This window comes from Colossoma macropomum, unplaced genomic scaffold, assembly GCF_904425465.1.
Source record: "Colossoma macropomum unplaced genomic scaffold, Colossoma_macropomum, whole genome shotgun sequence".
In the NCBI taxonomy this organism is placed as follows: domain Eukaryota; kingdom Metazoa; phylum Chordata; class Actinopteri; order Characiformes; family Serrasalmidae; genus Colossoma; species Colossoma macropomum.
Window position 1 is genome coordinate 11139538 of NW_023494788.1, and position 13906 is coordinate 11153443.

General features: G+C 38.2%; 1 protein-coding gene across 8 annotated transcripts in view; it reads left to right on the top strand.

Moving 5' to 3' along the window:
• The window catches only part of atp8a1 (ATPase phospholipid transporting 8A1), a 162602-nt gene that overhangs the window by 99522 nt on the left and 49174 nt on the right, over positions 1 to 13906 (top strand). For all 8 annotated transcript variants that reach the window (XM_036568426.1, XM_036568434.1, XM_036568432.1 and 5 more), the window contains one exon: positions 3377 to 3441. In XM_036568426.1, coding sequence (XP_036424319.1) covers positions 3377 to 3441 — 65 coding nt within the window. The remainder of the gene's footprint in view (positions 1 to 3376; positions 3442 to 13906) is intronic.

Below are 13906 nucleotides of genomic sequence, written 5' to 3' on the forward strand. Positions count from 1 at the left end.
GAGTAAAAATGAGAAACAGATCTGTGAGAATCAATCAGTGTTACCAGTGAAAACCAATGACTACTGCTAGAAGTGTATCACAGAGAAAACCATGAACATCAGTGACTACTGTTATAGGCCTGTGATAATGATCTGTCAATATGAATATAAGAAGAGCTCAGAGTATTGTGAGGCAGTTAAAGCAATGGCTTTGATTAAATAGTTTGAATCTGTGCATGCAGCAGTATCATCAGGAGGGTCATGCAGGTGAGTTTTGCACAGCGTTGTACAGCCGGAAGCTCTCATGGCCAAACACAGGATGTACAGTTGTTCAGCTTGGCGAAGAAACACACTGAGTGTTAGTTAAGAGTGACTGATTACAGTATACAGTGTTACCAGAGTGCAGTAGTGACTCCGGCAGGTCTAGCTATTGCAGCCTAACTAAAAGGGAGAGCCAGAAGGTAACAAAGACATGAGCAATCAGTCAGCAAACTTAAGTGAATGCGTGAGAGCAGCAGGACGACAGCACAAACACTCCCAGTTTACCATAATACCAAAAAGTGTTATAGTAAACCAAAGGCTTGATTAAACAAGTAGGTTTTCAGCCTAGACTTAAAGACTGTAGCTGTGTCTGAGTCCAGTTGGTTATTCCAAATTTGGGGGGCTTTGTGTGAGAAGTCTCTACCCCCTGATGTAACTTTACTAATTCTAGGTACTAATGGTAAGCCAGCACCTTGTGATCTAAGTAGGAGTGATGCTTCATAATAAAAGAGAAGTTCACTCAGGTACTGAGGGGTGAGAGTGTTTACAGCTTTATATGTCAGTAAAACAATTTTGTACTCAATGTGGAATTTAACTGGCAACCAGTGTCGGTTTGATAAAACTGGACTGATATGGTCAAACTGTCTAGTTCTTGTAAGGACTCTGGCTGCAGTGTTGTGGAGTAACTGAAGCTTGTTAAAGCTTTTCCTGGAACATCCAGACATTATAGTAATCCAACCTCAAAGTAATGAAAGCATGAACGAGATTTTGTTTACACATTAATCTTTTTATTTTACAGAAATTTTGAAAAATCTGTGGAATTCCCCTTTAATTCTGCCACAGACTTAAGTGTGAATGAGCAGGTCTAAACTGCTGTAGGCTGAATGGGTGGTCATAAACATGTAAACATCTTCATGATTGTGACAACAGCTTACTTTTGATTAGTTTAGACTGAATGTTGATGCTTGGAAACTTTAACAGCCATCACTGGTGAAGAGAACCAGATAAGGGTGCTTTTCCCACACAAAACTGGGGTTTACAATTTACGAATGCAAATGACTTCTTAAACAGTTCAACAGAAGCAGGAATGATAGACCTGCTCACTGCAGATTTGAGCCTTGTGGAAAAATCAGCACATAAACTCTGTGCTTGTATCTTCTCTTATAGTCTTCTGGTTTTGCATGTTGTCAGTTTAGCTTAAATTCACAGTGAAATTGCAATGAAACAACCTACTTTATAATCCTTAAGGCAACATTAGTAAACTGTATAGTCCAGTTCAAAGTTTACATGGCTGACTTGTGTAAGGAAGCAGGCCACGCTACTTTACTCTCCTTCTTCCTCTTACCTTCTCTGACCTGAAGGAGCCCTTTCACTGTAATAGTCCCTGTGGGAGCCCCCTTTGTCCCCATACACACACATTTTCACACTCTCAGACTCTGGCGGTCCCTGAGGGTTTCTCCTCTGCTCTAACTGAGGTGTGAGTGGCTGAACAGCAGCAAATGAATGTTCTCTCCTGCTAATTAAGCTCTTCACACACATCCTGGAAGATGTTTAATGTTGGTCATGCTTTTTTAGAGGGCTGAAAGAACACACTCCATGCTGTGGTCTGGGATTCTCATTCAGACATAAAGAGTAATGTAGCAGGGTGAAGAATGAGGACAACTACTCACATTTGGAATGGCTCCATGTAGTCTGATTCTGAACAATGGATTGGCCAAAAATCAATTTTTCATTTTGATTTTTACATTTTTCTCTTTAATCCAAATGTAGTTTAATCAATCAAGATATGTTTGGTGATTGAAATTTGCACTGGAGCTTCAAGTATAACGTAGAAGACAAATAAAAAAACTTGCTTTTGTAGTTTCTGACACTTCATGACATACTGAATGGATGAAAGCACTGACAAAATTCAGGCTTTGTGTTTCTATGAAACATGCTTTTGTTCTTTTTATTGCTAAAAGTATGTTATGCAGTGTTAGAAACTAAACTCTGTTTTATTTCTCTTTGGTTACTTAGATACAACTTGAGTTCTCTGTAATTCCAGGTACCAGTATCCAAATACTAAAATCACTGTTTGAGTGTTCTTTATACTCCGTCACAGAAAGTCAGGGAGAAAATATAGACCTAAACTTTAAAGTGTGACAGTTTTGCTCATATTTAAGATGAAGTAAGTGTACTATATTGTACTTTACTGCAACAAAACGTGAGGGCCTTAACATGAGCATGTCACCAAGAATGCGTTATTAAAAGCATGGTTAAAAAGGTGGAGACAGACCGGCTGTAACTAGGCTAACTATTGTAGCTGCAGTTAGCTGGAACCAAACACAATGAAAAATATCTCTCTGTTCTTTTTTGGTACATCACTTCAGATTAAAAAACTGTATGTAGAAGATGAGGAGTCATTACCATGTACTGCTGTACTGCCTAGATTTTAGCTCATTAGCTTAGCTCATTAAGGCCACTTGCGTTATTAAAGCACAGGGACCGAAACATTTCCCTTGGCTATTTTCAAATAAGACATTATTATCTGCTTGCTGCTAATTTTTGTTGGTGCTGCTGTAGCACCAGTAAACCAGTGTACTGTGTTTTTGTATTATGTTGATATTAGGTGAAAAGCATGTTTTTTTTCCCCTTGTCTATTCCATTCATTCATTCAATCCATCCGTCTCCTATGGATACTCAAACAGTTTGCCAGAATGCACATGCCTGGTTTGGGGCAAGTATGTGATGATTTGGCCAGTTTTGCCAGTGCTGTTCTTATGCTTATACACTTTTAATAGTTGTTAGCTACATTAGCCTTGTAGCTCCAGAAAAGACGCAAACTCGAGACTTCATATTTAGGGCTTCAGATGCATCCTGGCTGATTGACTGTGTTTGGGGTGAAGAGAAAATTGTGTGAATTTCATTACTGATTAAATTGTCACTTTAAGTTACAAATTGTTTGCATATTATCTTTCCAACAGTGTCACAGTTTCAATGTTTGTGTTCCAGTTTTTGTTTGTGCATGAGTCATTGTAGACTGTGGTGTACTGCTTTATTATTCTAATAATTTGAATGTTCTTATTTGTGCAGGAGATTAGGTGAGTAAGGTGAATACTGAAGGACTGATACATTTGTCTTGTGTTTTGTTTTTTAGGACACTCCTGCAAGCTGCTCACCAAGAACATGGGTCTGCTGGTGATTAATGAAGAGACACTGGATGTAAGGATGAGTACTGGGGTGTGCTGTATGTGTGTGCTGTCTGCAGTGGCAGCTACAGTAGGAATCATTGCCTGATATAGTTCAGAGCATCAGAAGATGCCAGCAGCTGGAAGGTGGCTGCTGCGTGTGGGTTTTAGGCCTTTGGCTCAGCAAACAGGGATCTGGGACAATTTACAAATCTCCACAAATCATACATGTGTGTAGTGTAGTGTTTTGTTTGTTAGAGTAGTGTTTCATGTGGGTCTTTAGCCTCTGTCTATTTCTCTCTCACTCATACTTGTAGCATTTGCTGTAAGTACTCAGCTGCCGGGCTCTCTATACTCCTCTCTCACTCTCGTACTTATAGCATTTGCTGTAAGTACTCGGCTGCTAGGCTGCCACTAATTAATACTACTTAATTCTGTGTCCATAATGTGACATTGTAATATGTTTTTTTAAAGCAATTCATAGTCTGTTTAATATTGGCTTATGATCAAATTTGTTTGACCTCATTGATAAATTGGCTACAAGTTCTTTTAATATTGTGCATTCAAATCACTTCATTTTTTAGTGGTATACAGTCTGAATTGATAGGCTTTTGGAATATAAAATAACTATGAATTTCATCATTTATACTTTGTACATACATTATAATGTCATCTCATTCTGGCTTGTTTTGCAGCTGGTTTAAAACCAGACATGCCATGGCTGATAACACTTTCATGATTTCTTTTTCATTAGGTCATGCACATGTGAAAAACATGGTGAGAGTGCATTTTGTAAACAATTTTGCCGCTTGGCGTAGGTGACAGAAAGTAGACCTGAAGTTTAATAGCCACTTGATTACATTTTACGTGCCAGTGTTTTGATGAAACTTGGCTACCTCAGATACAGTCAAACTGTGGTAATGGAGTTATTAAACATTGTACTATATCTTCATATTCCACTGTAAAATAGTTTCACACTGCAGTTTGTGATTAATGCACACCTCGAGGACAATAGCGTAAGTAGAACATAAACATGAAACAAAGGATTGGAACTGGATTAGTCTCAATAAATATATCCATTATTTTATGTCCATATCAGCTGCGATTTTGATCCTTTGGATTGAAATGGGGCATCACACTTACATATATAACTGTTTAGATGTTGCCATTTTGCTTAACGTGAGAGGTAATGTCAGCTACTTGAGTCCCGACCCACTTTACTGTTCCATTCAGACAAAACATTTAAAAATAAAATAATACATGATTTATTTATTTTTTCATTCATGCCTTATTCAAATACCTATTTAAGTAAATGAATACTAAGATTAGTTTGGATATATTTGAATATTTGTGTATATCACTAGCATCCAATCATACATTGCAGAGCATTCAGTGAAACTGACCATGTAAGTACAGATCCTGCTGCGTTAGAGAGCAAACATTAAACACGTGCATATGCTTACACACCCATATTACATGCAAAGGTCAGCGTCTCCTGTGGGGTTGGCTGTGTGTGTTCTCTCTGGAGGCCTCACAGCCATAATGGAAGAAAACATTACACACACACACACACACACACACGCACATACACTATACACATATACATACATGCAGCGGAATCTCTGGCGGCCCTGAGTGATGACAGATGCCTCTCAGTCCGTCAAACAGTCATTTAGCATGATGGATGGAGTGAAGGAAAGGAAGAGAGGAGAGAGAAGAGTGAGGCCTGTAAAGCCTTGAGCTGGTGGCTGAAACATTAGCGGCCGCTCGTTCTTCTTTGGAGAGGTACGCGGTTCAGTCTCTGCTGTTAAAGCAAATAAGCAGAAATTCTCTCCATGCAGTTGAGCTCTGAGCTTTAAGTCAGCTGCTCTCGCAGCAGCAGCCAGCAAAAACTAGCATCACTCCCCCTCAGCCCTTCTTTCTTCTATGCGTTTAACCGAATGAGCACAATACAAAGCAGGAAGGAAGGTGAACAGGTCTGAGGGCTTCTCTAGAGCATCTCTCCTAGAGCTGCATGTCTGAATAATGCTACTATGGGACAGTTCTTTACACAGACTTGCACTTGCATTCAGAGTCAACTAATGGTGCTGCTGAGGTGGGTAGGGCTGCAACAGTTCACAAAATGCATTATACGGTTGATGAACTATGATGGTGTCTCGGTTCTGACAGAGATTTTGAATAAATATTCCCTTAATCAGTAATCAAATAGATTAGATGTTGTAATCAGTAACCAAATAGGAAGTATTGCCTAACAGAGAATATTCTTTCACAAAGGGTAGGTCTTCGTCTGTCTGCGTAGGAGATTCTAGACACTGGAAAGCAGCTGGGTTCACAGGGAGGCCTGTGTGTACCTACTGACCCAGTGAAGAGAGGGGCAAGTTGACCTTGAAAGGTAGAGCAGGCTGGTAAAAACCTGTTGAAGCCAGTTTTGAGGAGTGAGCTCATCATGCGATGGCCAAATTGATGGACGAAGAGATGCACCTATTAGAGAATGAGCTAATATCAAAATTTGAGAAGTAAGGCAGGGGGATATCACATTACCCCAGATAAATGGTATATAAACTGTTGTTTGGAACACTGTATTTGCACAGGTGGGGTCTCTCGAGACCCTGTGCCACCTGATGCTGAAATAAAGAAGAAGACTTTTTCTCCCTTCCGCAAGAACTCAGCTGCTGAAGTCCTTTATTCTACTTTCTTTTATTTTTGATTGAGTACCCTTTTTATTTTTGTTTATTTTATTTTTGTTTATTTTTTGTAAGTGATTAAGACAATAATTAGAACAAAACCACAGCACAGAATAGTTTAGATTTTAAGAACCATCATATGTCGGGGCTTTGGGCAAGAAAGAAAATAGCTCTTGGTCCCGACAGTTCTATACAGCATAAATGCGAATGTGCCTGAAAATATACCTTATCTTAATATGTTAATGTTTCCATTTTCAGTTTATCAGAGCATTCAACATCAGAAAGTACAATATTTGTGACCTTATGGTGTGTCAGCTAGTAAATATCTCCCTCCACTCCCTTTATCAGTGCTGCTCCACTTGTGGAGTATGTCCATATAAGTCACAGAATTACCTGTCAATTATAAAATTGTTGATTCCACATTCTCTTAAACCAGTTGTAAAACAGCCTCTTGAATCAAACATTTCTGTGACGTATGATAGACCTTTTACAACTATTACAGCTATTACACACATTCATCCACACTTAGCTATAAACAGGAATTAAGCTCTCTAAATATGCTACTTCATGCGTCCAAGAAAGACGAGAGTTTTGGTCGCTGTCATGTTCTACACGCACTGCGTTCCATATGCGCTGAGTTCTCCCCCCCTAATTCTGTTTGCTGGCAAGAAGCATGAGAAAATATATGATTTAATTCAAGAGCTTTCATCCAAACTGAACCATGTAGGCACACTCTTGTTGCAAACCTTGTTGGAAAGTTGCTTTTGCCCTGTTGATCAGTACAGTGGAGCCGTACTGCAAGAATGGCATAGTTAAATTTTTTCCTGGTCTGTTCGGAATGGTTTCTAACTAAATATCAGTGTTTTTTGTTATGACCCAATCTAATGTGCCACTCACAAACTAATGTTACGCACAAGCTAATGCACTAGCCATGGTACAGTGATACAGTACAGTATGTAATGTGACATTACAATGCAGTACGATATGTTGTACTGTTACACCTCTAGTATTTTTTGGTCAGTGATTGAGGTGGTGTTGGCCCACTTGGCTTCATTTCTACCTCTATAAATTTTGAAACCTTTCAGTTAAAAGGTATTTCTATTCAAACACTGTGCACTGCAAGCATAATGACAACAGAGCTGCTAATTATGTGTAGTACATAATTCTTGTGGGGAGTGACAGATTCACCAAGCAATTAACAGACCGTTTGATTAAATGCATCTACTCCCATCGGTAGAGTTAATGACTTTGTTTTACGATGGCCCTCAGTGAATGGAGCGTACCTATTGGACAGGATAGAACAGCATTATGGAGAATGAAGGGAGGTGCTATTGTTGAAAGAATACTTTAGCATTTTTCTATTTGTAGCGTACGGTCTTTCTGTACCATGTAGTCAATATTGACAGTATTTTTGTCACATTTCCCTGTAGTTTAGTAAAGCGAGGACTTATAATTTACCTTCACAAATAGACCTTTGAAACACTTAGAAGAGAGGCCAATGGGATGGTGCTTATTAATTCATTAAGGCGTTGTTAAGTATGTGTTTTTTTTTTTCAGTAACTAAGCTAACATGTCTTCAGATCTCCAATGCTAGCATCTAAAGGAAACCTATGGCCCTTTTTCTAATTTTGGCCAGAGTCTGTTTTTTGCCCTTTTTGTTGTTGCTTTTTTCCTTCCTCGTTTTCTTCTGATTCTAATTAAGTACTAATGATCTTTTCTATAACTATGTTTTATCACCTGTCTGTAAAGCACTTTGAGCTGCCACCGGCATGAAAAGTGCTAAATGAATATTATTATTATTATTATTATTATTATTATTATTCCCTCTGGTCAACCAGGCATCCATGCGTTAACTCTTATGAATGCTCAGATGTCAAAAGTAGTCACAACGCACATCCCTACCTGTAATCAGCCGTATGTTACACATGTAGCAGATAGAAATTAGATGGAAAAATGATCAAGCATTTACAGATATAATAACAGAGCAGGTTTTAATTACTCTGGACTTTTTCCACTAAAAGCTTTATCACTCTCTGATTGACTCTGGCACTCAAAGTCGTCATGCTGAAGTGCTGTGCCTGGAGAAATAGCAATAAAAGAGTGAGTGTGCAAGTCTGCTACATTACTTCCATCCTGCTTTTATGTGTATATACAGTAATTAGCTTGTGATTTCCTCTGTGTATAATCTCTGTGTGTAATGCCATGTTTCACACACTTAAGTCCAGATGTCTCACTCAAGTGGCCACATCCTATAAAGAACATTCTGACTTTGACTCTGTATAGACCTATGGCTGTGGGGGTGTCCAAACAGACGCCTTCTGCATGCTCAAACCAAACACACTCAAGTAGCAGCCGCTGTTCGCTCAGACAGATGCACACAGAGGCCCGAGGAGGAGACAGACAGCATTACAGCACTGAGCTTTGGAGGATACATACACATATGCACATGCACATACGCGTTGGGTGAAGGCCTCCCTGAGTGAGTGTGCTCAGCATTCTTCAGCTAATGGAAGCACAGTTTAATCCGACTGCTTATCAGTCTTCATCACTGCACAGTTATCTTTGTCTGATCTTTATACTGCGCCTGTTACATTTACACTGACGCTCCTGGTAAAGTATGTGAATGGAGTGAGTCTGGCCTCTATATTCAAACACATTGTCACAGAGGAGAGGTTCCACACATATATACACATATGTACTATTCAAAAGTTTGGAATCACTGTGTTTTTTAATATAAAAAGAAAAAATGTTTGTATTGTGACACTACTACTCTAGAACCTATAGGGTTCAAATAATTAATAGGGAGAGAAAAATGAAGAAATGTGTCCAGAATGATGAAACTGTAGATGACTTCATATTGGGAACTTGGCATCAACAGCTATAGAACATTCAACAGCTGTAAAGACAGCTTTGGCAACCATAAAACAAATCTGTGTTTACGCCGTAGCCACAGAATCCAGTTTCACTAAGTAGCAACTCTACCACAGTGTTATTTCACTGTTTTTGCTCACCTGATAACACATCTGTACAAAAAATGAAAAATTATTACATTAACCAATGTGTTTGGAAAAATGTGCAGTTCGGTGAAGGAATAGTCATGTTATTCCTTTTTAATAAAATTCTAAGTCAGCACACAAAAACCATAAACTTTAGCCACTACAGCAAACTGATGTAGTAGAACCAAAGGCTGTAGCGGCAGTAAGCAGCAAGCATAGGTTTTTTTTGTGGCTGCCATTGTTGCTTAAAGAACCCATATAATGGAAAACTGATTTTTTTTTTTCTCACTTTTTTTCAAATAAAAGAGTTTAATGTAGTATGTAAACACTACAAGTTTCATGAAGTGCATCCTCTCCCCATTCCATACAGTACATAAATAGAAACTAAGCTGCTAAAACAGCTTTGAATTCAGTGTTCTTGTGATGTTATGAAAAAACAACGCTTTACATATTACAATGAAGTTATAAGGAGTCAGTCAGAACAGAGGTAATTTGCATACTCTTTCGTTTTGAAAGGCACAGTAATAATATCAGCCTGTTTAATTATAACAGATAAAGGAAGTTTGAAAAATGGTTGTGTAAAGATAAATCATCATTAGTAATTTTTGTTAAATAAAACCACACAAATGTCATAAGTGTGGGATATGGGCCATTTTGAAATCCGTAATGACTGAAAGATCTTTAAAACCTTTTCAATTATGTTAATTAATTTCATATTCAGAATGCCTTGTATTTGAAAAATAGTGATCAAATCTTGTGACAGGTAATCTATAAAAATGACTATAAATAAATAAATACTGGGTATTGTTTAGCATTTCTCAATGTTCCCAAGAAAACCTGTTCTAGTGTCTATGTCAGGGTTGCCCAATCCTGGTCCTGGGGATCTACCACCATTCAGAGTTCCCTAATCTAACACACCTGATCCTGTTAAAAGCCTTTAGGGGCATCTAAACTTTAGAGCCAGATGTGTTGGATCTGAACTGTTCAGGGTGGTAGATGTTCTGGTATTATTGCACTATTCATATTTGCACAGTCTGTTACAGCACTATTGATATGTGCACAGACAGTTACTGTACATGTTTTACTCTGCATACTTATCCTTTTACAGTATGCTGCTCTCGCAGTACATACTACTTACGTTTGCGTTTTCTTTGTATATATCTGTTATATTTATACTTGAACATCTTTTTTTTATTTTTTCCTTCCCTACAATAGTCAATTGTACATATTGTAACCACAGCATCACTTACCACGGTTACCTCCTGCACCTTGTATGTAAATAATACTGTATTTTGCACTTTTGGTTAGAGGCTAACTGCATTTAATTGGCTCTATACTTGTACTCTGCACAATGACAAAGTTAAATCTGAATCTAAATCTATCGAGGACCAGGACTGGGCTCCATTAGTCCAGCTAATAAAATTTCAGTCTACACTGCACAAGTTACTATTGAATAAAATAACAGCAGTTATCAGAGGTGGTAAATTCAGGTCCAGAATATAAAAATCTTTTGTTTCAACTGCCTGGCTTCTTTGTTCTCAAACAATCAGGTAATGTGTCCAGGCACATAATAAAAAAAAATAAGTAAATAAATTGTATATACGTGTGTGTGTGTGTGTGTGTGTGTGTGTATATATATATATATATATATATATATATATGTATATATGTATGTATATATGTATATATATATGTATATATGTATATATATATATATGTATATATATATATGTATGTATGTATATGTGTATATATATATATGTATATATATATACATGTGTATATACACACACACACACACACATACACACACATACGTGTATAAATGTATGTATATATATATATGTGTGTGTGTGTGTGTGTGTGGATCAAATCATTGTGAGGTTACAGATTTACACCCCTAACATACACACTCGCACACTCAGTGCTAAGGCCTTCATCAGGAATGACCACACTCTCATAGAGAAGTCCCCACAGCTGCACTAGTCACTGACTTGCTCAGTGATCTCTCTCTGTCTCTCTCTCTGTGTGAAATCTGAGGCCGCTCTCTCCAAATATTTCCTTTGAGCTTAGGTTTCAGGGGCTTGTTATGCCAGGAGGGGCTCAGTGGTTCCCTGAGGCGCAATCTCACTGCCCCAAGGCATCTGTCCCCCAACACACACACAGCCCTGTTCTGGCTGCTCTGTAGAACTGAGTTGAATAGAGCTGAACTGAACTGAGAAATATGTCTGCTGAAGCTGTAAGGTCTAACAGTGTTATTGGTGGCTGTGGACTCCCAGCACGTGTATGAACCTAGTCAGACTCTGTAACTATCTAGGTGCGTTTTCACAAAGGCCCACACTGGCACACATTCACAGATGTCTAGACATCTGAAGTTATGTAGTTGCCATAGTGCTTTAAAAAAGTGACTGTTTTGTTTAAATGTACACGTTTACACATGAAAAAAATCGACGCAATTTTGTCTTTCAGTTAAATACAGTTGGCAACAGTAGTGATGAAGTAAGACCTGTTTCTCACGTGCTACCTTTGCATGGCGTGAGCAATCCAGCCTGTCTTGCATTTCATTTCAACACTCATAGTAGAGAGTAGTAATATGTCCTAGATGTGGCACAGAAGCAGTGGGGTGTTTAGAGATTAAGTGCCAAGCCTACCTTTTCAGCAAATTACAGTGAAATGAACAATGACAACTCAAATTCCACATTGCTGTTATAAACAAAACTACATGCTAGTTAAACATTTCATGCTGCAAACGTTATCCCGTACGTATACAAGGCTTTCAATGACTGCCCAATCACAAATCAGAAAGCTGCTGAGGGGAAACAAATGTATCATGCTCTTTTACACATATTCTGTTGAGAAAAGTAACTGTTTTGGCTGTTTACCCTTTTGTGATGCTTCAAACTGTTCAGCAGACCTGGTTAATGGGTTTGCATGGTTTTCTGTATCACTGAAATGTGGTTTGGGTTGTGCTGCATGTAGGGGGCAATGTTTCAAATGCACACTGGGCAAGATAAGTAGACCTTGTTGGGGATTTATGTTAAAAAACTAATTTTCAAATTGATGTGAGGCATGAAGGTGCTCCCATACGTAGTAGAAGGTAAAAGGAATCATTACTGTAGTCTGGGTCTCTTAGCCACTGTTTCTCGCTCTCTCACTCTTTCAGTTGCACACTCTCTCTCACTTGTGCTACTGTTTCAGATCCCTGAGTTAGTGTGTATCAGTTCTCTGCTCCCTTTGAGGATTCCCCATGATTTACGAGCAGCCTGTCATTTGAGAGCGTGAAGAGCAGGAATCGTTTGGCTCTTTTGTGGAGAATAAATAAAGTGCAGCAGCATTCCCAAACTAAACACACAGTAATCCTCCTGCCTATCCCAAAACCTTACAATAACACACTGTTGCTTAAAGGCAAGTAGTTCATTAAAAGAACTGTTTTTGATATTCAAAACCTTTACCATCAACAACAGATTCAAGGCAAGGCTGCAGGGGTTAAAATCCAGGATCAATCCCAATCCAAGTCATTTAATATTAGGTGTCTGCTATTATGATTATGATCAAATTTTTGTGTTTTCGTTGATAATACAGTCACACAGTCCACATTTCAAGTATATTAAAGTGAGCAAACCCACTTCAACTAGTTATGCTAAGCTGTCAATTACTTTAAAATGCTACAGTAAAATTACTTTAATTAACCTTTCATTAACATGTGTTTCATGTCCAGATTGTATCTACGTATGCTTCGGCTAAAGTGTGTCCCCAGTGTAACTAGATGAGGTTGGATTTGACTTTAACATGTAAAAAGTGCATCATCACAAACATTGTTGTTTCCATTCTACATTTGTAAACTTTTTTCCGTTCTGGTACAAATTGACCAGCTTGGCTTGGATGCTTTCAACAGCTTTAAACAGAATTAAAACTGGGATGACTCTTTCGGGTAACTCCAGCCTCAGGAATCCTCCTTTTGGCGTTCCTTGTTTATCATCTTACCTGCTACTCCGCTTACATGAGCTTACATAATTGTATGTGAATGCAGAAAACGCATTCCATTTACACTTGTGTTAAATGTGTTCAAGAGCCGCCTCTGACCACCTCCAAATGTGCTTTGAGTAATTCGATCGTAATTCAAACAGAAAGTGTCAATGTTTTTTGTCTGAATGGAAAGAGTGCAGTTTTCAAATCACAAGAGCTGCTTAAAGGGTCTATATCATTGGAAACTTTCTTCACATTTTTTCATAAAAAATGTCTAATATCTAGAAAAATATTGTTTTAGAGCATACTGCTCTCAGTCACATGCAGAAACTAATCTGCAAAGACAGCTCATTTTGAATTCATTGTCATACATTTAAATATATCCACCCGTTCAGCCTATATCAGTTTAGCCTGCCTATTCATGCTGAAGTTATTAGGGGTGTTTCAGCCTCAAGCTTTCTGAATGAGGCAAAATACAAGGCACAGTAACAAAAACAGTCTGTTTAATTCTAAGCAATGAAGAGAAGTTGAAAAATGATCAAGTAAAAATGAGTTACTGCTGTTTTTGTGCGTGAACTTTTACAAACCTTACAAACAAGTAAAAAAAAAAAAGCCAAAAAACAAAGTACAAGAAAAATGTAGGATATGGACCTTCTAATTATATCTTCTTACACTAATCACCACTGTGTTGAGTTCAAGTGGGGAAATTTAGCCTAATAATGCAGAGGCAATCTGGAACACTACATTCAGTGTCGAAGCCTAGTTTACACCTGACTTTTCATGCAGTCACATGAAATCTGAATGCGATCCGATCGCCGAAAATACATGCTAATACAAGATGTGAAAAGCTGGT